Source organism: Gopherus flavomarginatus, chromosome 5, assembly GCF_025201925.1.
Source record: "Gopherus flavomarginatus isolate rGopFla2 chromosome 5, rGopFla2.mat.asm, whole genome shotgun sequence".
Lineage (NCBI taxonomy): Eukaryota > Metazoa > Chordata > Testudines > Testudinidae > Gopherus > Gopherus flavomarginatus.
The window spans coordinates 81,348,753-81,370,430 of record NC_066621.1 but is presented as its reverse complement, the minus strand read 5'-3'; the positions used below and the strand labels follow the sequence as shown (position 1 = coordinate 81,370,430).

Genomic DNA, 21,678 nt, shown 5'->3' with positions numbered 1-21,678 from the left:
AGGTTTGTATTTCTGCCCAGAATGGCTGCATTTCAGTCGGGGTTAGGGTGTTCTTGGTACAATATGTATGTTGTTTATCAATGCATTTTTAAAGCCCACAGGGATCCTTCAGGATGAAAGATGCTATATAAATGTAAGCAATTATTACCTTTTAGTCAATTTAAAGCCTCCTAAATCCCTTGCACACTAGACATAACACATTATAAAGGCTGTAGATAAAGACCTCTCTTGATTCATCATAGTGCATGCCTGTTGTATATTATTTTGCAGCTGCCGTTGCAGAGGCATCTCATGTTAATAAGGAGTGGGAGGAAGGGGGTACCTTATCATTTGAGAAAACTAGTTTTCAAAGTTTATTTTTACAAACTAAAAATAAATGCAGCCTTCTGATGTGTTATTATCTCCCTTCCAGCATTTTAGCAATCTGAATGCAGATCTCTTTAATTAAACACAATTTAAACAAAAGTGTTTATATCATCTTTAACAGTACCAGCCTATTTTTATAGGTGCTTCGTATTAGTAATTTGTTACCTAAACTTCCCAGTTTTAATTAAGGATGAGTGAACCCAGTGCAGAAAATAATAAGGGGCCCAAACCCCAGCTGCTGTATATTGGTGTAGTTCTGTTGACTTCAGTGGAGCAGTGTCAATTTCCGCCAGCTAAGTAGTGGCCCAATATTCATAGAATCATGGGGGAAAAGATTCCCTTGCACTTCCTGGAGTGGAAGGGGGGAACCCAAGTGATGTCTCTGTGACATTCTTCTCCACAGAACCAGGGGATAGGGATTGGGGAGAGGGGGGAGGGGAAAGGGAGAGGCTCATGTGTAAAGGGTTAATTGTTTTTCAGGTTATGCAAGAAAAAAATAAGCCTAAAGAATTAGAGCAATAGTCTTACTAGTATGTCAGGTTCCTATGGCTATGCCTGTTCCTTATCTGACACCCAGAAAACCTCCTGCCTTTGCTGAAATCCATCTTAGAGATTTAGGTCCCTGTCCAACAGTCAGGTCCATTACAGACCTTTCCATTGGTTATAGGTACTATTGTCATATCATATCAAACTGTTCCAAGTTGGGGGGAGAGATAGCTCAGTGGTTTGAGCATTAGCCTGCTAATCCCAGGGTTATGAGTTCAATCCTTCAAGGGGCCATTTAGGGAAGTAAGGTAAAAAGTCTGTCTGGAGTTTGATCCTGCCTTTGAGCAGGGGGTTGTGCTAGATGACCTTCTGAGGTCCCTTCCAACCTTGATATTATACTATTCTATAAAAAAAAATGTCAGTTCCTGGCCTTTCTTGGGTTGTGGTGGCATGAGGAAAGCAATACATTGGTGGGAGTAACAAGGACAAAAAAATTCTATAACTCAGGCTTTGAAACTGCTCTTTCTGAGTGTGGCTGGACAACCATTGCCACTTGGTAATAATCTTCACTGTATATGTGCACACAAATACATATTCCTGGGGATGCCAGGTGCATGGTGAAAGATACCCTAGATTTAAATGAACAAACTTCAGTGCCAACAAGAATGTGCTGCAAACAACAGCTCCAGTGCTGATGATCCATATACCAGCCCCTGTAAAGTGCTAACATTCCATGTATTCAACTGTACAGGCCACATTGGGAAATGAAATATTTCCTCTACATAATAATATCATAATTTTATGGTCCCATATCTTACAATCTTACCAGAACATGAAATAAGTGTCTTGTCTCACTGGTAAGGGAATTCATTGATTCCTAGTCAGATACAATTCTCATTTTTAGTCTTTGTAAGTCCCAAGATATTCGACCTTAATCAAGTCCTGGGTCCAAGAGTAAATTTTGCTCTTCCTAAGTCTCACACCATTAATGATTTGGAGTACAAATCTGCATTTGGGAGAAAGAAGGAAACATTTTATAGTCAGACTCTTCTTCCTCTAACAGTGCAGTTTAAAACTGCTAAGAGCTTTGTAATGATAACAGTAGTCCCTGGAAGAAAGAGTAATGGGCTGAATACAGATGATATGATCAAAGTTGCATGATGAATGCAGTAGTCAAATGTCTTTGTCATTTGTCATGCAGATTTAACCATGCTGGGTGGCATAGATTTAAACAATATTTAGCAAAATCTCTGGTCAGCAGAGTTAAAGACAATCAAAGGAGGGGTTGTATGTAAATTAGGACCAAAAAAATCCTCCTCAATTGTATAAATCCATTACTAGATGGAAATGGTAGAATTGTCAAAAAGGCAGATAAATATTTCTGTTCTGTGTTTAGGAAAACTATTAAACAAAAAAATAGATGATGTAGTCATATATCATATATGATGAAACACTTTCCATCACAATAGTAACTCAGGAGGATGTTAAATAACATCTACCAAACTTTGATATTTTTAAATCAGCAGCTTGCATAACTTGCATCCAAGAATTTTAAAAGAGATGGCTCAGGATGTTGCTGGATCACTAATGCTGATTTTCATTAAGTCTTGTAACACTGGGAAAGTTTCAGAAGACTGGAGGAAAGCAAATGATGCTTCTATTTTTCACTTCCTTGGAGCTGTCTGAATAATTATCTATGCTTCAATCCTCAACTGCGCCCAATAATTTCTGGGTGCAGTGGAGGACATGGTAGAGGATGGTCTCTCTGATCCTGGGGCAAGTTCAGCCTTCTGCTCTAAATTATGTCCATTTAAGGCCATCCATCAGCCAGGGATTTCTGGAGTTCATTGGCATTCCAGCCACATGCACGCACGCACGCAGACAGACACAGGGGAATCCTCAGTTAAAGAGATCTTGATATTCTTTTTTGGAATGATTCAGTATTGAGGTCTGATTAAATGGTAAAGCCCCCAAAATCTCAGTGTTGGCTATCATCCTTATATTTAAATAATTCTGGGATGTAATGTTGGATTACATTCTAAAAATTATTTTAAAATCCCAGTATAGATATAAATAAATTATACACACAAACCTATGTGAAAAGAACATTATTTATGTTTCAAAGTCAAACACTCACAATTTAGGAAATGCCAGGTCCCCTTGTGCATATGGATTATTATTATACAGTCTTTAATTATATGAGCATATGCTATTTTTTTCCCCACAGGATCCCATCCATTCAGTGTGCAAAATACATGGACAACTTTAATTCTGGCATCTCTTGACTTTTGAAAGTGTGACTTAGCAAACCCAATAATGCTCTTTAAGCAGTGTTTTTGGTGTAGGGTTTTTGTTTTGTTTGTGTATGTGTGTGATTTCTTAGCTGTTTGAAAAAGCAAACTGAAAAAACAGAAATTCCAAATCATAGCATTAATTGACCCCCACATGAATCAGCAGCAGGATTGGAATCTTTAGATCCACAACACAAACCTGTGCCAGTTGAGCTAATAGATAGTAGTAGGTTGTCATCCTCTGAGTGGACCAGCACTAGAGGGGACTGAGATTTTGCCAGTGAGTTTCACAGATACTTGCTGACAGCAGAGGGGTGGTGAAGCTCAAGAGTCTTGGGATCTATTACGGGCTCTGGAGGGGAATGTGTTCTAGTGGGCACAGACTCACTCATTCTTCCCAAGCTTGACTCTTTCTGCCCCATCCCCTCCCTGTCCCAGTCCTGTCCCTTCTTCACCCCTGGCTCCTCATCCCAGGCCCATTCACCTCACATAGTCAGTCCCAGTCTCCTATCCGTGTGATTCTCATCCCAGACCTATTCTCCTTGCCCAGCAAGTTCTAATATCACCTCTCTGAAGCCCCATCCTACTTCCCTCTTTCTCCCACTCCGTCTCTTTGACAAACCATTCCCAATCTTCCCCATCCACCCCAGCTCCTTGTTCCTAGTCTCCTTGCCCCACCAGCCCAAGTTTACTCCCAATCCCTCATCCAATCTGTCTCTTTAACCCCTAGCCTGCAGGCACCCTCCCTGCCCAAGTTCTCTTTACCCATTGGCTCCATTCCCAATCTCTTTCCCCAGGCTCCTTGTCCATTTTCCTTGTCCACTATCATAGTCTCTTTGCCCATTTCTCCCCTGTACCGCTGCTCCTCATTAGATTTGTTTTTATTCCCCTTTCATCTCCTTGCCTCTGCCCACTAGTTCTCAGTCCCAGTTTTCTTGCTCTGCCAATCTCAGTCTCCCCCTACCTACTAGTTCCCATTTCTCCCATTTCACTCCATGACCCATAGCTCTAGGTTGGGTCCATACTATCATGAATTAGTGGGGAGGTGGCCAGAAGAAAACCTGCCTATTACATGGTCCACATTATGTGAACATTTGAGAACCACTTATCTAGTCCATTTCCTTTTAGTGCAGGAGTTTTTCAAGCAGTATGAGATACTGCTCTCTGTGAGAGAGGTGGCAAGCTTCTGAGGAATGCATTAGAATGATTTATGTCTTTCCTGGAGGGACCCATCCAAAGAGTAGTGATGTGAAACTTCACCTGCACCACTAGACCTTTCACTTAGAGGCCCACAGGATCAATTCTCTGTCTGGTTCTATTCAACATCTACATGCAGCAACTACCTGAACTGGTAAAATGACATGGTCTCAAATGCCAGCATCAGTATGCAGATGACACACAGCTATACTTATCTTTCACCACATATGAACATACCCAACCACCAAAATGGCCCAGTACTTGGATGAGATCAGCTCACAGATGAAGAACAGCTGACTGAAGCTGAACCCAAGCAAGACAAGATATTACACTGGTGGGAAAAGGAAGAGTTTGAAGAATTTGCAGCCACAATGTAGTCTTCTTTGGTTGAAGGTTCACACTCACAACTAGTCAGTTCAGTCTGTATCTTGGGAATTCTCCTAGATTCTTCACTGATGCTAAGCTTTCATATCCATGAGTAGCACTTTCTACCACCTCTGGTTGGCTAGAAAACTCTGTCCCATGTTGGCAGATGGTGACCTGGTGGATGGATGATCAGTTACTTACACCTTCATCACCTTTCACATGGACTACAGCAATGTGATAAACCAAAGCCTGAAACCACCAGCCCTTACAAAACTCTAGCTAGTACAGAATAGTGCAGCACATTCTATTGCGAGCATCTGAGACCTGCCCTCTACAGTGGCTTCATATAGACTACTGAGTCAAGTACACGCTCTTGGCATGTATTTTAAAGGCACTCAATGGCCTGGGCCCAGAATATCTAAAAAATTGTCAGGCTCTGTAATGAATACTTCATTCCTTGAGCACAACAGAACTTTCTACCATTAAGGTGAAGCTTGTCGACGTTTTTTCAGGGGCTGGTCCAAGAATAGGCAATGAACTTCCCGAGGAACTAAGAACTATCACAAATCTCAACATGTTCCACTCCAAGTGTGAGGCACACTCATTCAATCTTGCCTTGTCTGACATAAACGCATAGCAACATGTACGTACAAACAAACAACAATTAATAAAAACTACCAAAACAAAACACTCCACTGCATATGCAATTCTTCTCTGGGGAGAGGATTAGAGACAGAAAAAATTACATGGGACATATTTTAGTCACGTCATTTAATGCACTACTGGAAGGTGCTCAAATGCTACAGTGATGAGGATAGCATAAGAACCTATATAAAATAGAATAGAATACAGTTTATTTTCTAATACTTTTACCAAAATAATTTTAAATGTCATAAGAAAATGATAGAACTTCACATAGAAGATCATTTGGCAGCCTAATATGGATGAAGTATGTTCTTGTAGGAGTAAGAATCAGTAGATGTAGCTTTTATTCCCACCTTTTTCACTGACCCCAAGGCATTTTAATCTCTCCGTGCCTCAGTTTCTCCAGCTATAAAATAGGGATAATATTACTTTCCTCCTTTACAGGGGTATTGTGAGACTATATTAAAGTATGTTATCTCATTAATATCCTCTGGTCAAGGGCACTATGGAATGTAAATAATCATTTTAATATCTTACCACTAGACAGTTGTTTCTGATACTAAATGCATCCTTTTGAGCCTTAAACAATTCCTTTCGTGGTGCCTAAGCTTATAATTCTTGTGCAGCCAAAGAGAGAATGTAGTATCAGGTCAAAGTTTATTGTTCACACCCATGAAATACTTGTAGGCAGTTGTTGTATTTACCCTGAGTCATCACAGAGCTTCACTCTTAATTTTATTTCACTTGCTGCCTCCTATATTGACTTGAAATGTTTTCTTGGTTGTAATATTCAAACCTGTACAATTATTGTGCGCAGGAGCTTTTGTGACCTATTCATTGGTCAGCAATGATAGATCTGGTAATAATGTGCTTGCTATTCTAGCTGTGCTGCACTTTACTAACACCAAGGGTTTAAATGAAAATACAGTCTGACCTTGGTTTTGTTCACAGGGCACAGAAAGGATGTAATTGCTATGTATCTGCTGAAGGACGCTATTGAGAAATGTCACGTTGCTAATTTTGGCTTCTCGTATACCTTCAGAATCTCAGATCCCAGTAAAAAACAATGTGTTGCAAATGCATAAAACTCCAATAAAACTAGTAATTTTCCAAAAAATTAACTTCTTATTTCTCTGTACCTATTCGTTGTATCCAAAATTCTATCACAGTATGATAATTGCATTGTCCCTAACAGTCTCATATTCAATCATAATTAAATAAACAGCTTGTAAATTGCAGACCATAAAATATCTGTGTTCCATTCTTACCTTAAGGGGTTTCCATAGTTACCAAGGACAAGAAGTTTAACCATCATTTGTTGGACTCCAGGCTATTCACAGCATTAACTTTTCTCTCTTGTCACCCTTTTCTCCCTATCTCTTTGTTTATTAACAGAACAAGGGAGTAATTTGGACTCAGTTAGTAACTGCAAATGCAATAATGCAAAATGGACTCTCATGCTTCAGTGTCATTTCTTTATTAGCTGGATATGTTGCTCCAATATATGTGAGAAAGAAGTTTTCTCAGAAGAAAACATGCCAGGTAGATGCAGCCTGTAGTCACTGAGGTTATGTAATACTGTTATCCAGCAACAATCCAGGTCAACACAATATGTTGAGACCTTGCTATTACAATACAGTGGTGAGGGCCATATAAGTACACCTTTTAATTCACATCCCAAAATGCTGACTTCTGCCTATGTCTCAGTAAAGGTTTGATACAAGATCATTGCAGTGAGATCTCATGTTACTAGGCAGGCCTTCATTATTTTTTTCAAAATATTCTATTTTGCACATTATCAAATACTCTTCTTGTCAAAGTAAATGATCATCCATATCACTGCAATGGACTTTCCACCTTAACTTCAGCTGAACCAAGTCCTCTGTCTTGTTAGTCTTAAGACAATGGGAAGAAATGAAATTGGCTTCCTCCACCATCTCAAAGTTTGGTCAGAACATATCTGTTGCATCACATATGTAAGATGCTACTAATTCATGACCCCAATGCACATTCATCACTCTGAAATATCAGGCTTCAATATTTTTGTCTCCTTTTTAAGTTTATTGTGAACAGGAGCAGGGTTTATATCAGGGGTAGGCAACCTATGGCACGCATGCCGAAGGCGGCACGTGAGCTGATTTTCAGTGGCACTCAATTGCTCAGGTCCTGGCCACTGGTCCAGGGGGCTCTGTATTTTAATTTAATGTTAAATGAAGCTTCTTAAACATTTTAAAAACCTTATTTTCTTTACATACAACAATAGTTTAGTTCTATATTATAGACTTATGGAAAGAGACCTTCTAAAAACATTAAAATATATTACTGGCATGTGAAACCTTAAATTAGAGTGAATAAATGAAGGCTCGGCACATCACTTCCAAAAGGTTGCCGACCCCTGGTTTATATAATACATTGAGTTCAAGAGCTCAGCAAGTTTCCTAAAAGGATTGGACCTTTATATGGATAGCAAGAATATCCAGAGTTATAATAGTAAATAAATAAATAGCAGTTTGGAAGGGACATAATTCCTCATATTCTAGGACATAAGATAACCTCTAACTTTTGGAGGTCAGGAAGAAGCTTTCTTTAGGGACAGAGTATCCCATAACTGTCTTCTTTCCCCAGACAAAAACACTCCTTTTGAGATACAACTTTATACACCAATACAAACAAGTTACGTATCATCCTTGACATATCAGGGTGCCACCCACTGACGTATTAGGGTGCCACTCATTGCCTTGTACTTGTAGGTTTGATCAAAATATCTCTATTTATCATGCTGTCATCCTGACCTTATCCTTAGGATGGGTTATCATGTTCCTGTTATCTTTGGGGAATGTGTTTATCAGGGTGTTCTGGTACCATCCTTCTGGAAGATGTTTTCGAGTGTTTTGTGCCTAGCATGTCTTGGGAATATGTGTTTTTGCAATATCAACCTTATCCTCACCAAATTCTGTGAGCAGGGTCTGCCTCTTGCTCACAACTTAACTTTGCTTTATATCAGCAAGGTTTTGAGTACTTTAGCCCAGGCCTCAGATACAAGGGCTCATGTCTCAGGCTCTCTTCCTACTACTGACACGTGTCAGAGTGCACTAGCATAAAAGCCTTACAAAGTTTTCCAGTGTCCTAACCTGATATCGCCATCAGAACATGCATGTACTGACCATCCCACTTGGAAGAATATGTACTTGGGCATCATTTGATTTAACCGAGACTGTGAGGGGAAACTACATAAGTAATTAGGAAGATGTAAGGAAGAAAACAAGAAACCCTGTTAGAAAAGACAATTAAATAAACCTATTTACTGTAAAACAAACTGAGAAACATGAGCAGAAAGAGATAATAAACCAAATTCATCCCTAGAGGATTCAGTGGAGATTCAGTAGGGATCAACTTGGGCCATTGAATTCAGATCTTTTAGGGGCGTATCCTACCACAAGTGGCTGGGCTGAGTGCTGGAGATAGGGTAAGAAGAGGAAGGGATTTGTGGAACTGCAGTATTTGCTGTAGTTCCTGTACTCATGCTCCATGAAAGTCCATGGTGTCATGAAGCATAGCAGTGTATCTCCATACTTGCTTCTCTCTTATGCCATTCCTGTCCCCTGCATTACAGAGATACTAAAGAACTAGGATCTGAAGCATGCAAGATTTAGATTCCTTTGTAGATGACTCCAATGCTGGATTTACTCCTAGGCAAATGAGCATTGATAAATAAACTACAAAAGTAATGTGGGGTCCCCCGATTTCTATTATGAGGGAGAAGGAGTTGTGTGGGAAATACAGGGACTGCATCCTCCGGGGCTCACAGGGAACATAAATCACCCCAAAGATGGCACCATGGCCCCTCTCTCACATGGACTGGCTAGTGCTGCTCGGTGAAACAGGGTGCACTATCAAGAGATGGTATTTTGTGTGCACATCCCTCTCATGCTGTGTCACTCAGGGAATGACTGTGAAGCATAATCTTCTCTCTGAGATCCACCTGAGGCTGAACCCTTCCACTCTGCTCTTAACTCAGAGCTCTGCTTACCCCATGCTATGTAAAGTCCTTGTTTTTAAGATCTTCTGATTAAAGAAACTGAATATATTTGATACCATTTGATGGATAGATTTTCAAAAATGCAAAGGGTAGCAAAGTGCCTATATCCCGTTTGTGCCTTTGAAAATCTGCCACTGAATTTGTAGCCACAGAGTCATTCTCGGGGTGCCCAAGAACTTGCAGAATTTAATAAATGCAGATACCTTTGGAATGTTTTTTCTTGCTAAGCTCTTCAAGAAAGCTGTGCTGTACATGGACACGTGGTGTGAAAAGTACACTGAAGGTGCCTGATGCATGCATGTTTGGTTAACTTTATCTCAAAAGTGAACTTGTATGGCATCAGGGAGGGATACTGCCTTTGGATACGTACCTTAATGACTTGATCTCATGGTATTACGCAAATAACACAGGATATACAGTTTCTCTACAGCCTGCATATGGGTAGCAGCTCAGAGTATCACATGCTGCTATTTTGTGTGCCAGGTGCACGGCATCCACCAAAGTGGGCAAGCAGTAACAGACTAAATTGCATCAAACAACTACTACAGATTAAGACCTAGAAACTTGACAATGGTTGAGCTTGAAGTGTGTTCAGCACATCTGAGGAGGTTGGCACATAAATGTGCACTGGGCATTCCCATGCTTTTTTCATAGATTCATAGATTCTAGGACTGGAAGGGACCTCAAGAGGTCATCGAGTCCAGTCCCCTGCCCTCATGGCAGGACCAAATACTGTCTAGACCATACGTGATAGATATTTATCTAACCTACTCTTAAATAGCTCCAGAGATGGAGATTCCACAACCTCCCTAGGCAATTTATTCCAGTGTTTAACCACCCTGACAGTTAGGAACTTTTTCCTAATGTCCAACCTAAACCTCCCTTGCCGCAGTTTAAGCCTATTGCTTCTTGTTCTATCCTTAGAGGCTAAGGTGAACATGTTTTCTCCCTCCTCCTTATGACACCCTTTTAGATACCTGAAAACTGCTATCATGTCCCCTCTCAGTCTTCTCTTTTCCAAACTAAACAAACCTAATTCTTTCAGCTTTCCTTCAGAGGTCATGTTCTCAAGACATTTAGTCATTCTTGTTGCTCTTCTCTGGACCCTCTCCAATTTCTCCACATCTTTCTTGAAATGCAGTGCCCAGAACTGGACACAATACTCCGGTTGAGGCCTAACCAAAGCAGAGCAGAGCGGAAGAATGACTTCTCGTGTCTTGCTCACAACACACCTGTTAATGCATCCCAGAATCACATTTGCTTTTTTTGCAACTGCATCACACTGTTGACTCATATTTAGCTTGTAGTCCACTATAACCCCTAGATCCCTTTCTGCCATACTTGTTCCTAGACAGTCTTTTCCCACTTTGTATGTGTGAAACTGATTTTTCCTTCCTAAGTGGAACACTTTGCATTTGTCTTTGTTAAACTTCATCCTGTTTACCTCAGACCATTTCTCCAATTTGTCCAGATCATTTTGAATTATGACCCTGTCCTCCAAAGCAGTTGCAATCCCTCCCAGTTTGGTATCATCTGCAAACTTAATAAGCATACTTTCTATGCCAATATCAAAGTCCTTGATGAAGATATTAAACAGAGCTGGTCCCAAAACAGACCCCTGCGGAACCCCACTTGTTATACCTTTCCAGCAGGATTGGAAACCATTAATAACTACTCTCTGCTTACAGTTATCCAGCCAGTTATGCACCCACCTTATAGTAGCCCCATCTACATTGTATTTGCCTAGTTTATCGATAAGAATATCATGTGAGATCATATCAAATGCCTTACGAAAGTCTAGGTATACCACATCCACCGCTTCTCCCTTATCCACAAGACTCGTTATCCTATTAAAGAAAGCTATCAGATTGGTTTGACATGATATGTTCTTTACAAATCCATGCTGGCTATTCCCTATCACCTTACCACCTTCCCAGTGTTTGCAGATGATTTCCTTAATTACTTACTCCATTATCTTCCCTGGCACAAAAGTTAAACTAACTGGTCTGTAGTTTCCTGGGTTGTTTTTATTTCCCTTTTTCACAAGGCCTGTCTCTAGACTTATATTAGAGCACCCTGCACTAGCTGCTAATGCCCGCATCTGGCAGCTAGGAATCACCAGTGTTGGGGAAATCACAACTACAGCCCCTTGCTTCCTTCATCTTCAGTGGAATGGTGGAAGGACCTTGAGTGAGGTATAGCGGAACTCCTACCCCACTCCTTGTGCTGGCTGCCAGTGTCAAAGGTGTGGCTGGAAGCAGACTTTTGACACTGGCAGCCAGGATAAGGAGTGGGGTAAGAGTTCCCTTGTACCACTCAAGGTTCCTTTCCCCACTCCCCTGAGGACAAGGATCCTTCAAGGCTCTGATTTGCTAGATTCATGGTCACGGTACCCTGGGAGAGTCATACAAAGAAATCAAAGTGCAGCCCAGGATTGGGGCCTAATTATACATGACTGAGTAACAGTGAAAATTTAGCGTCTTATATAGGCCACCTAAATTTATGGTTAAATTACTATTATAGTTAACTGCCTTTTATTAGCGAGACAGGGTGAGTGAGGTAATCTTTTATTGGACCAACTTCTATTGGTAAGAAAGACAAGCTTTCAAGCTTACATAGAGCGCTTCTTCAGGTCTGAGAAACTTACTCAGAGTATATTACATCTGAGATACTGTGTTCTGCATGTACGTGCGGGTAGGTTAGCTTTGTAATTGCTGTAACTGCTTCATCCCATGAGTTGCACCTAAGGAAAGCTATGCTGTGCATCTCTGCACAGGTAAATTAGCGTCATCTTTAATTGCTCCATCCCCTGTTTTGCAACTGAAGAAGGCTGTGCTGGCGGCTGAAAAGAAAATGTAAAGTGCACAGGACCTGACTGAATTATTAACATAGATTCCTCAGAGAGAAGAACACTTGTCTAAAAAAGTCTATTTCAGTAAAGTTCTTCGGAATAATTGACAGTGAAAATAATATAAACAGTCATGAATGAAACAAAATATTACAAGGTATGTGTGTATCTAAGACTACAGAATAAATATTATGGCATTATAATGCATTATTTCACATGTAGCATGTGATCTTCTAATTAGAGCAGTATCACAAGTCATATACTCAAGGGACAGCATTAAAGTTATTCATGCAAACTTAATTCAGCAATTTCCTATCTGCTGTGGGGGTTAACTGTGTAACAAGAAAATTCTCAGCATTTTAACGGAGTTTTAAATATATACAGCAGAGGGCAGCAGTGTTATTGAATTGACCATAGAGTTTGTACCTTTGTTACTTGGAAAGAGACAACAAAAACAGAGAGTTTGAAGGGGGATCAAGAAGAACTGGAGAAACCAGTTGACTGTCCATGAATGCAGTTCCTGCCTGGATTTATAAAGCCAAACCTTTATATATGTCTAGCACAACCGAGGGAGATACTGAATAGCAAATTGCTAAAATACAAATTTGCAGTTGGGTTTTTATGTGAACCCTGTTAAAAATATCACCACAATATTTTTTAATCCTTTAAATGAATTTTCCACATTTTTATAGTGCCATATATTTTTCAGTATCTTATTAAGGTGAAATTGAGCCTGACCTGCACGAAAACTTCCACACTGCTGAAGTCCTGAGGTGAAGGAGCCACCAGCAAAACAGGGAGGCCCATTTGTAACCCATGTGCACTGCAGGGGTAATCTTTGTGCTAGCACATAGCCTGGTGCAAAGGTAGCAGGCCAGGGATGAGGACAGACCAGAGGAGATTGCAGATAACCGTGGCTGTTACACAACACACAAGTGTGTTGGCATGACTACTGCTATTCCCTGCTCCCTCTTAGTGGCCACAGGGACTGTTCTGCGGCATTAGACCCTAGTTTGGGGAGACTGGATTTGACCCTCCTACCCTATACTTCAGCAGCCTGATTAATGACCTTATGCTAATGAAATGAATTTCACCTCATGTACTTGAAAGAGAAAAAATATTGAGTTATATAAACAAGTCCAAAAATAAAATCAAACAGTAGCTACAATAGCTAAGATCCCTTCACTCCTGAAATAAGATGCTTGTTATATAGATCTTTAACACTTGCATGCTAAAAAAACCCAGAATAGGATCTGGAGATATTCAGAAAGAGAGAGAGAGAGAGAGAGAACAAATACCCATGATATGTGTTAAAACAACTGCACATCTTTTCTCCTCTTTATCCTCTCATTATGGACAGTTTGCAAAAAAGTATCTTGCTTTGAAAAATTATATTTAAAGTACCCATTTAGTTGGCCAAACTATATAAGTTTTGTGATGCAATTGAAGGGTGCGGAGAAATTGCTGAAGGTGCTTTCAGAGAGTGTGGGCCTGGTGCTTGGGTGTGGATGATATATGTTTAGCACAGGACCCAAGGGGGAAAGGTAAAGATGGCTGCAAGCCCGGGCATTTCCTTGAGCAGGTTTGCATTCAACAAAAATTTGAGCAGTTTGATTTCATAGACTATCAGGGCTGGAAGGGACCTCAGGAGGTCATCTAGTCCAACCCCTTGCTCAAAGCAGGACCAATCCCCAGATCTCTAAATGGTCACCTCAAGTATCAAACTGACCACCCTGGGTTTAGCAGGTCAATGCTCAAACCACTGAACTAGTTCTTGGCAGCACCACATATGAGGCTTTTTATGAATTAGTCGCCAATATCTTAGTTCCTGAGCAGTGGCTATCCTTCCATATTCACCTGAAACAGATGATGGGAGAGCCCCTAAGCATGCACACAGACCCTGTTTATAGGACGATAGAAGAGGCAGCTGGAGGAGGTCTTGCCTCTCGCATGGGTGAAAAGGAGTACATGGAGCAGGGTTTTTGCTGAGAGAGGGAAAAGTGTTCTTGGTGCAACTGACTAGGGGAGGATTTGGTAGTGGAATTCATGGGAAATGCCTTTTGTAGCTTGAAAGTCTTGTGTAGGGCAGCTGAGGGCATGATTTAAGATGCCTATGGAAGTTGGGTGTGTGGGAATTAGTGGAAGAGTGTATGAAAGTGGGAATGGATGTTGGCAATGCCAGTATTCTCTCCCAGCCTTGTCTTGCTCATGCTGCTCCCTCTTGTACTACTGTCACGGCCTCCCTGCTTTTGCAAGCTGCCCAGGACTGAGGAGAAAGCTGAGTAGCAAAACACAGTGACAAAAAGGGCACTTGGCAGCCTGCAGACCAGCTGCTGCAAAGTAGGCCCTTGATGGTGACGGGATGAGGAGTAACCACAGAGCTACCCCTACAGCTTTTGTGGTTGCATGAGGGAGTTTCTTAGTGCATGCCATGCCAGGAGCACAATGACCCTCGAGAGCTCTTATGTTAAATATAGTTGGCCAAGTTCTCTTATCCGCTACATTGAAGTCCGTGGAATTGCACCAAAGCAATTGAGGAGGGAAAAAATGGTTCTGTGTTTCTTTGTTTCATTGTTTGCTGATGTGATTCATTATTGAAGCCAAGATGTTTTGGGATAAGACAATTAAAAAAAATCACAATACTAAAAACACAAACAACAAAAACTTAATAAAATCTTGCCCAGTGTTTCAAAAAATATAATCATAGCATGCAATTCAATAGCAAAATCTATCCAACAATATCAATTCATCTTATAAGCAGTAATGGTCTGATTATGGTGTCATATCAGTTTTATACTATTGTAATCTATTGATTTCAGCAGAGTCACTCCTGTTTTTACAACAATGTAGGAAAAATCAGAATGAAGTCCTGATTAATTAAACCTTATCACTTCTCTCTGTGGTTGTTAATATTGACCTTTGTTTTAAAGTTGAAGAAATTAAGACATGGAGAGCAAATGAGACATGGAGAAAGAGAGACAAGTGACTTATGCAAGGTTGCAAGCACATTGGTGTCAGTTTCATCAATAAATACTATAGTGATTGGTGTTTATAAATAGCAAAAATAGACTAGATAAAGCAGATAGATACAGCCCAGATCTCCTGATTCCTAGTCCTGTGTTTTAACTGTTGGACTATGATAGTCAAATTTTAAGAGTGCAAAAGAAAGCCCTTGGTATTTCTGAGATATTGTCGCAAATTACTACCAAGCATGCATAATTAAATTTATAAATATATATTGTCAGAACATATGATTATAAAAATTGTCTTTCTTTAAATGAACTGCTCTGATGTACAACTTTTTTTTAACTAAGATGGCTTTTTACTACAAAAGGAAACAATTTGAGGTTTAAAGTGAAAAACCTTTAGCTGATAATTTTTTGTTCTGCTGAATACATGTATTATGCATCAGGGTGCTCGGGGTTATGAATGTGCTTTGAGCTTGCTGTAATTTATAAGACTTCACTTGTGGCAGATTTCTAGGAAATTTCATTAATCTCTACAGTGGAGGGACCTTGCAGATAGCAGGAGATTGAAAATGAACCCAAGGCTGGGGGGCTTTAGGAACTACCACAAATGAATCAGCACTGAAAAACTTTGAATGGTGATGATCATTTGCAGAGTGTAAAGGTCTCTTCCCCCTACCACCCCTTATACTAAAATCTGAAGGAAAATGTTTGGAGGTAACAGTGAAATTAGCAACCCTGCAGCTACCAAGATATATATATATATTTAAATTTAAACAGCTATTCTTTATTTCTGTGTTCAGCACACATTTACTAATGAGTGTTTCTCTGCTGTTGCTGCTGCTGCTAAACCAGATAATAGAGGAGGAAATATCATGAAATTGAATGAGTCTGTTTAATGGTGGGGGAGAGCTGATGCTCAGCAGTTCTCATAAAGCTTTTTTTTTAACTGCTCCCCTGAAATAAGCAAAATGTTTTACTAGCATTTTTGTGACCTTCTGCATCCAATTGTAAAAACGTTGCTGGCAATAAAACCCCCATCTTGTTGTCACATTTGCAGTGGTGTACGGGTTCACATATGCAGTTCTGATTTAAAACAGGGAGTTAGGACTTTCGCTTGCACCTGCCAGTGTGTCTTTTTAACAGTTCTTTTATTTAGAAAGTGCCCAGCAAGTTTAAAACCATGCATAATTTGGGGGTTCCTATCCTAACCATTATTACCTGTACTGGCTTCTCAGGTTCTTGTCACTAGAACTCTGGGCTTCCCTTCTGTATCTTAAGGATGAGTCTCTTTGCTAAGCACTGTTGTGCTGGTACTGGCTATCTGTCATTCAGTTATGCACATTATAAACTAAAATGAAGTATGAACTGAGAGTCTAGTTTCTGGAATGGCCCAAGCTCCATTGCAAGTTAGAGCATGCAGAGTTGCAAACATTAAAATCTGTGCCTAATAGAATAGGTAGAGGTTGACTGAAAAGTGTGGAGAAAAATTGATCTATAACACTGTAACTTTTAATATTTAGAGTTAATTTAATGTTATTTTCCCCTCTTCCTTTCTTTCTTTCAGACAATTCAAATTCCAGAAGGACCAACACCAAATAAATTATGAATGTTGAACAAGATGACCTTACATCCACAGCAGATAATGATAGGTCCTAGGTTTAACAGGGCCCTATTTGACCCCCTGCTTGTGGTGCTACTGGCTCTTCAACTTCTTGTGGTGGCTGGTCTAGTCAGGGCTCAAACTTGCCCTTCTGTCTGCTCCTGCAGCAACCAGTTCAGCAAAGTGATCTGTGTGCGGAAGAATCTGAGAGAGGTTCCAGACGGCATCTCCACCAACACACGGTTATTGAATCTCCATGAGAACCAGATCCAAATAATTAAAGTGAATAGCTTCAAACATTTGAGACACCTGGAAATCTTGCAGCTGAGTAGAAATCACATTAGAACCATTGAAATAGGGGCCTTCAATGGTCTGGCCAATCTCAACACTCTGGAACTTTTTGACAATCGTCTTACCACCATCCCTAATGGGGCTTTTGTATACCTGTCAAAACTGAAGGAGCTTTGGTTGAGAAACAATCCTATTGAGAGCATCCCTTCTTATGCTTTTAACAGAATCCCTTCCTTACGTAGGTTGGATTTGGGGGAACTAAAAAGGCTTTCATACATCTCAGAAGGTGCCTTTGAAGGTCTATCCAATTTGAGGTATTTGAACCTTGCCATGTGCAACCTTCGAGAGATCCCTAACCTCACACCACTCATAAAACTGGATGAGTTAGATCTTTCTGGGAACCATCTGACAGCCATCAGGCCGGGGTCCTTCCAAGGATTAATGCATCTTCAAAAATTGTGGATGATACAGTCCCAGATTCAAGTGATTGAAAGGAATGCCTTTGATAACCTTCAATCACTGGTGGAAATCAACCTGGCACACAACAACCTAACACTACTGCCTCACGATCTCTTCACACCACTCCGCCTAGAACGGATCCATCTGCACCACAATCCTTGGAACTGTAACTGTGACATTCTTTGGCTCAGCTGGTGGATTAAAGACAAAGCGCCCTCCAACACTGCATGCTGTGCTCGCTGCAACACACCTCCCAGTTTGAAAGGAAGGTACATCGGTGAGCTGGACCTGAATTATTTCACGTGTTATGCTCCGGTGATAGTGGAGCCACCAGCAGACCTCAACGTCACAGAAGGCATGGCTGCAGAACTGAAATGCCGAGCATCGACCTCCCTGACCTCTGTATCTTGGATTACTCCAAATGGATCGGTTATGACACATGGGGCATACAGAGTTCGGATTGCTGTGCTCAGTGATGGCACATTAAATTTTACAAAGGTGACCATGCAAGACACGGGCTTGTATACCTGCATGGTGAGTAACTCTGTTGGGAATACTACAGCTTCTGCCACACTGAACGTCACTGCACTGGACAATGGTTACACATACTTTTCAACTGTCACAGTAGAGACTATGGAACCTTCTCAGGATGAGGCACGGACCACAGAGCAGATTGGGCCCACACCAGTTATTGACTGGGAGACCACCAATGTGACAACTTCTCTTACTCTACAGAGCACAAGGTCGACAGAGAAAACGTTTACCATCCCAGTGACAGATGCAAGCAATGGGATCCCAGGAATAGATGAGGTTATGAAGACTACCAAAATCATAATTGGTTGTTTTGTGGCTATCACTCTCATGGCCGCTGTGATGCTGGTAATTTTCTACAAAATGAGGAAACAGCATCACCGGCAGAACCACCATGCTCCAACACGGACTGTAGAGATCATTAACGTGGATGATGAGCTTACAGGTGATACACCCATAGAGAGTCACTTGCCCATGCCAGCGATAGAGCATGAGCACCTAAATCATTACAACTCTTATAAGTCTCCTTTCAACCACACAACAACAGTTAACACAATAAATTCAATACACAGTTCAGTGCATGAACCGTTATTGATCCGAATGAACTCAAAAGACAATGTACAAGAGACTCAGATCTAAAATATTTACAAAATTGGGGGGAGGGGAAATACAAAAAAAACAGTTTATAAAACAAATGACACAAATGACTGGGCTAAATCTACTGTTTCAAAAAAAGTGTCTTTACAAAAAAAAAGAAATTTATTTATTAAAAATTCTATTGTGATCTAAAGCAGACAAAATTATGTGTATTCCTCAAAACCTCTTTTTGCTGCACTTATTTACCCCTCTTCCTCCTTTCTCCCTCCCCTACCTGCCCCAACCCCATTTGCCATATTTTTCATAGGAGATCTTGATTCCCTAAAAGAACTGGTCTAGGAAATTTTGTAAGAATTCTGTCATACTTTGGGAATTTTTATGGTGAACTCTAGTGGTGAGATTCAGTCGATTTTGTCTCTTATTTCTGTTTTATTTTTTCTTTTCTCATACCCTTCTTGAAATGGTTCTACAGGGAATGGAGCATTAGTAGTAGATTTGTAAGTGAGAAACAAGGAACAAGCAACAATAACAACAAAAAAGCAAAGTCTTTTATTTTTTATTTTTCATGTAATGACCTGTTCTGTATTTGCCAAGAGGACCATTCTTTGGAAGAAGAAACAAAAATCTAAGAAATTAATTTACTTGTGAACATCTACAAAAACCACAATCTTTTAAACAATTATAGAACCAGAATTTGTAGTTCAAACACTAAAATAAGATTATAAATAAAATATTGTTGTTTTTTTTTCTGTACTCGGATACAGCTTATTTTCAGTGTGGCTTTAAAAAATTAAAAGTTTCTTAGAAATTTTACAGTATTCTGCTGTGATGGTCTAAAACACGACAGCTTAAGAGTATTACTGCTGTATTTTCGATCATTACTGAAGAATAGCATTGTTTTTATTTTAGTATATATAACAGCATACTAGATAATAAAAATACCTGACTTTTAATGCAAAATTATAATGACTCAGTGTAAGAGAACTTTCAATTATCTCCATTGTATTCAAAGAAGTATTCTGCAGTCTGCAAAAGATGTCTACACAGAGTTCAGGTACAAAAGGGCTGGCTAGACAATGGTGGAAGTTTTGTTCTTATTTTAAAGAAATGTTACTTGTACATGGGTGGGAGGGAGTTTTGTCAAAATTAATAATATTGCTTTTAATCTTCAAAGCCAGACATTTTGATTGCTTTGGAAGGTCTCCTACCTGTAATTATGAAATCTGTTTAGATACCTAAGATACATCTCTGAGTCCATGTTCCTAATGGTTGCAAAATGAAATCAAGGTGCTTTGAAAGCAGTGGATTAACCCAGAAGAAAAATCAGTCCAACACACCCTTTTGGTCAAATTCACAGATAAGTCCAAGTTGCTGTGACCTGCACCTTCTTTTGTTCCCCTTTACATGTATGTGGTGCCCTGACTGAAAGGATAAATGCTCTAGTGAATATTACAACAGAAAGTCTAATCTAAAGAGGAAACTGGAGAGAGTGACACTGAATAACAATGTGCAGGAAGCATACGTATAGTGCAGAGGGAAACCCAAAGTCCTATAATAATCTCAGAAAAATATTTGGAGACATTATCCTTCAATGTATTACATGAAAAGTAATATATACTCTAAGGGAATTTTAATAGGAGTTGAAGAAAGATCTGGATTACACATACTGAAATACTGGGGAGAAGGTTGTTTTATGACTACTTTGCTTGCTAGTCCTCCACTTGAAATGCACTGCTTCATTTTAGTAGTGTTCCTATTGAATTCCATGTGGACATTGTGGCATAGTCTATGCAGAAACATTGCAGATGCATTTTGTTCAAAGTAAGGTGTTCAGATATTATGGTGATAAGAGTCGTATAAGAACCTATGTAGAACAGAGTCTCTAGTCTATACAGGAGGTGCATTTTGCCTAAGGTGTCTGCTCCATCCAGTAGCACCGGAGGTGTATTAAATTTTTGTCTCTTGTGCCTTGGCCATCTGGAAGCAGCAGGTTGGCTGCTGGGGAGCTTTCCATTACAAAAATTGTGTCCACTTTTTTGATTAAAATGCTGCTGAGCTCTATTTTTTTAAAGCATAGAATGTTAATTGAGCTACAGCTTGATCCTATTCTTAATCAAAGATTTTAAAGAAATAAATAAAAATGCATAGAAAATTGTAAAATACTCCCTCTCCCTCCCTCCCTCCATGGATATCCTTAGCTGCTCATTATAACGTTAAGGAAAAGACCCCTATTGGCATTATCTTGGGGGAGGAGAAGAGGAGAGGATAGTGGCTTATGCATATTAATGCCGAAAGGGGTTGGAAAGGCTTAGATGGTTCCCCCATACAGAGTTTATTTAAGTTTAAAGTAGCTATAGGTGATCTCTGAAGCTTACTTGTATAGAAAAGATGTTACAAAAAGTCTGGCTATGATGTGCATTAATTTAAAAGAGCCCTGCAATTTCAGCTTTCTGATGTTTGCATACTGTTGGAAGATGTCCCACAAATGGAAAGGAGACTAACGGAGTACACCTGACTCTATGGAAAATCCCCCTTCCCCCAAGATTAACAGACACTATCAGCTAGATTAAGGTGCAACATTTTGATCATGCATAGGAAGCAGGAAGTGAAACTAACTGGTCTAATTTTACTTGTCAAATGAAATGCAAAAAAAAATAAACATCAACAAGGAACAGTAAATCAATATTTTAAATGCTCTTGATTTGAATAAATAAGGTGTTCTTAGTGATATGGTAGGGGATTCTCTCTAACTATGGTTTATTACGGCTGACCAAAAAAAAGGCAATTATTTTTCCAGGATATTGGGGTGGGGGGGAGAGAGGTGTGTGTGTGTGTGTGTGTGTGTGTGTGTGTGTGTTGTGTTTGTTTTTGGTCAAAATGTCCTGAGAGAATTTTTTGGTTTTTCAAAAAATAACTGTAACCGAAATTGTGAATGGGAGGGTGAGGAGAGGAAGTTTTCAAAAACGGTTTTTGATCATTATTTTTGTATTGAA

At 39.9% G+C, this 21,678-nt stretch overlaps 1 protein-coding gene across 7 annotated transcripts in view; it reads left to right on the top strand.

Annotated features, from left to right (window-relative positions):
* The window catches only part of LRRC4C (leucine rich repeat containing 4C), an 899,516-nt gene extending 880,106 nt beyond the window's left edge, over positions 1 to 19,410 (top strand). For all 7 annotated transcript variants that reach the window (XM_050955351.1, XM_050955348.1, XM_050955346.1 and 4 more), the window contains one exon: positions 16,772 to 19,410. In XM_050955351.1, coding sequence (XP_050811308.1) covers positions 16,814 to 18,727 — 1,914 coding nt within the window. In that variant the 5' untranslated portion in view covers positions 16,772 to 16,813 and the 3' untranslated portion in view covers positions 18,728 to 19,410. The remainder of the gene's footprint in view (positions 1 to 16,771) is intronic.
* Positions 19,411 to 21,678: the final 2,268 nt, after the last annotated feature.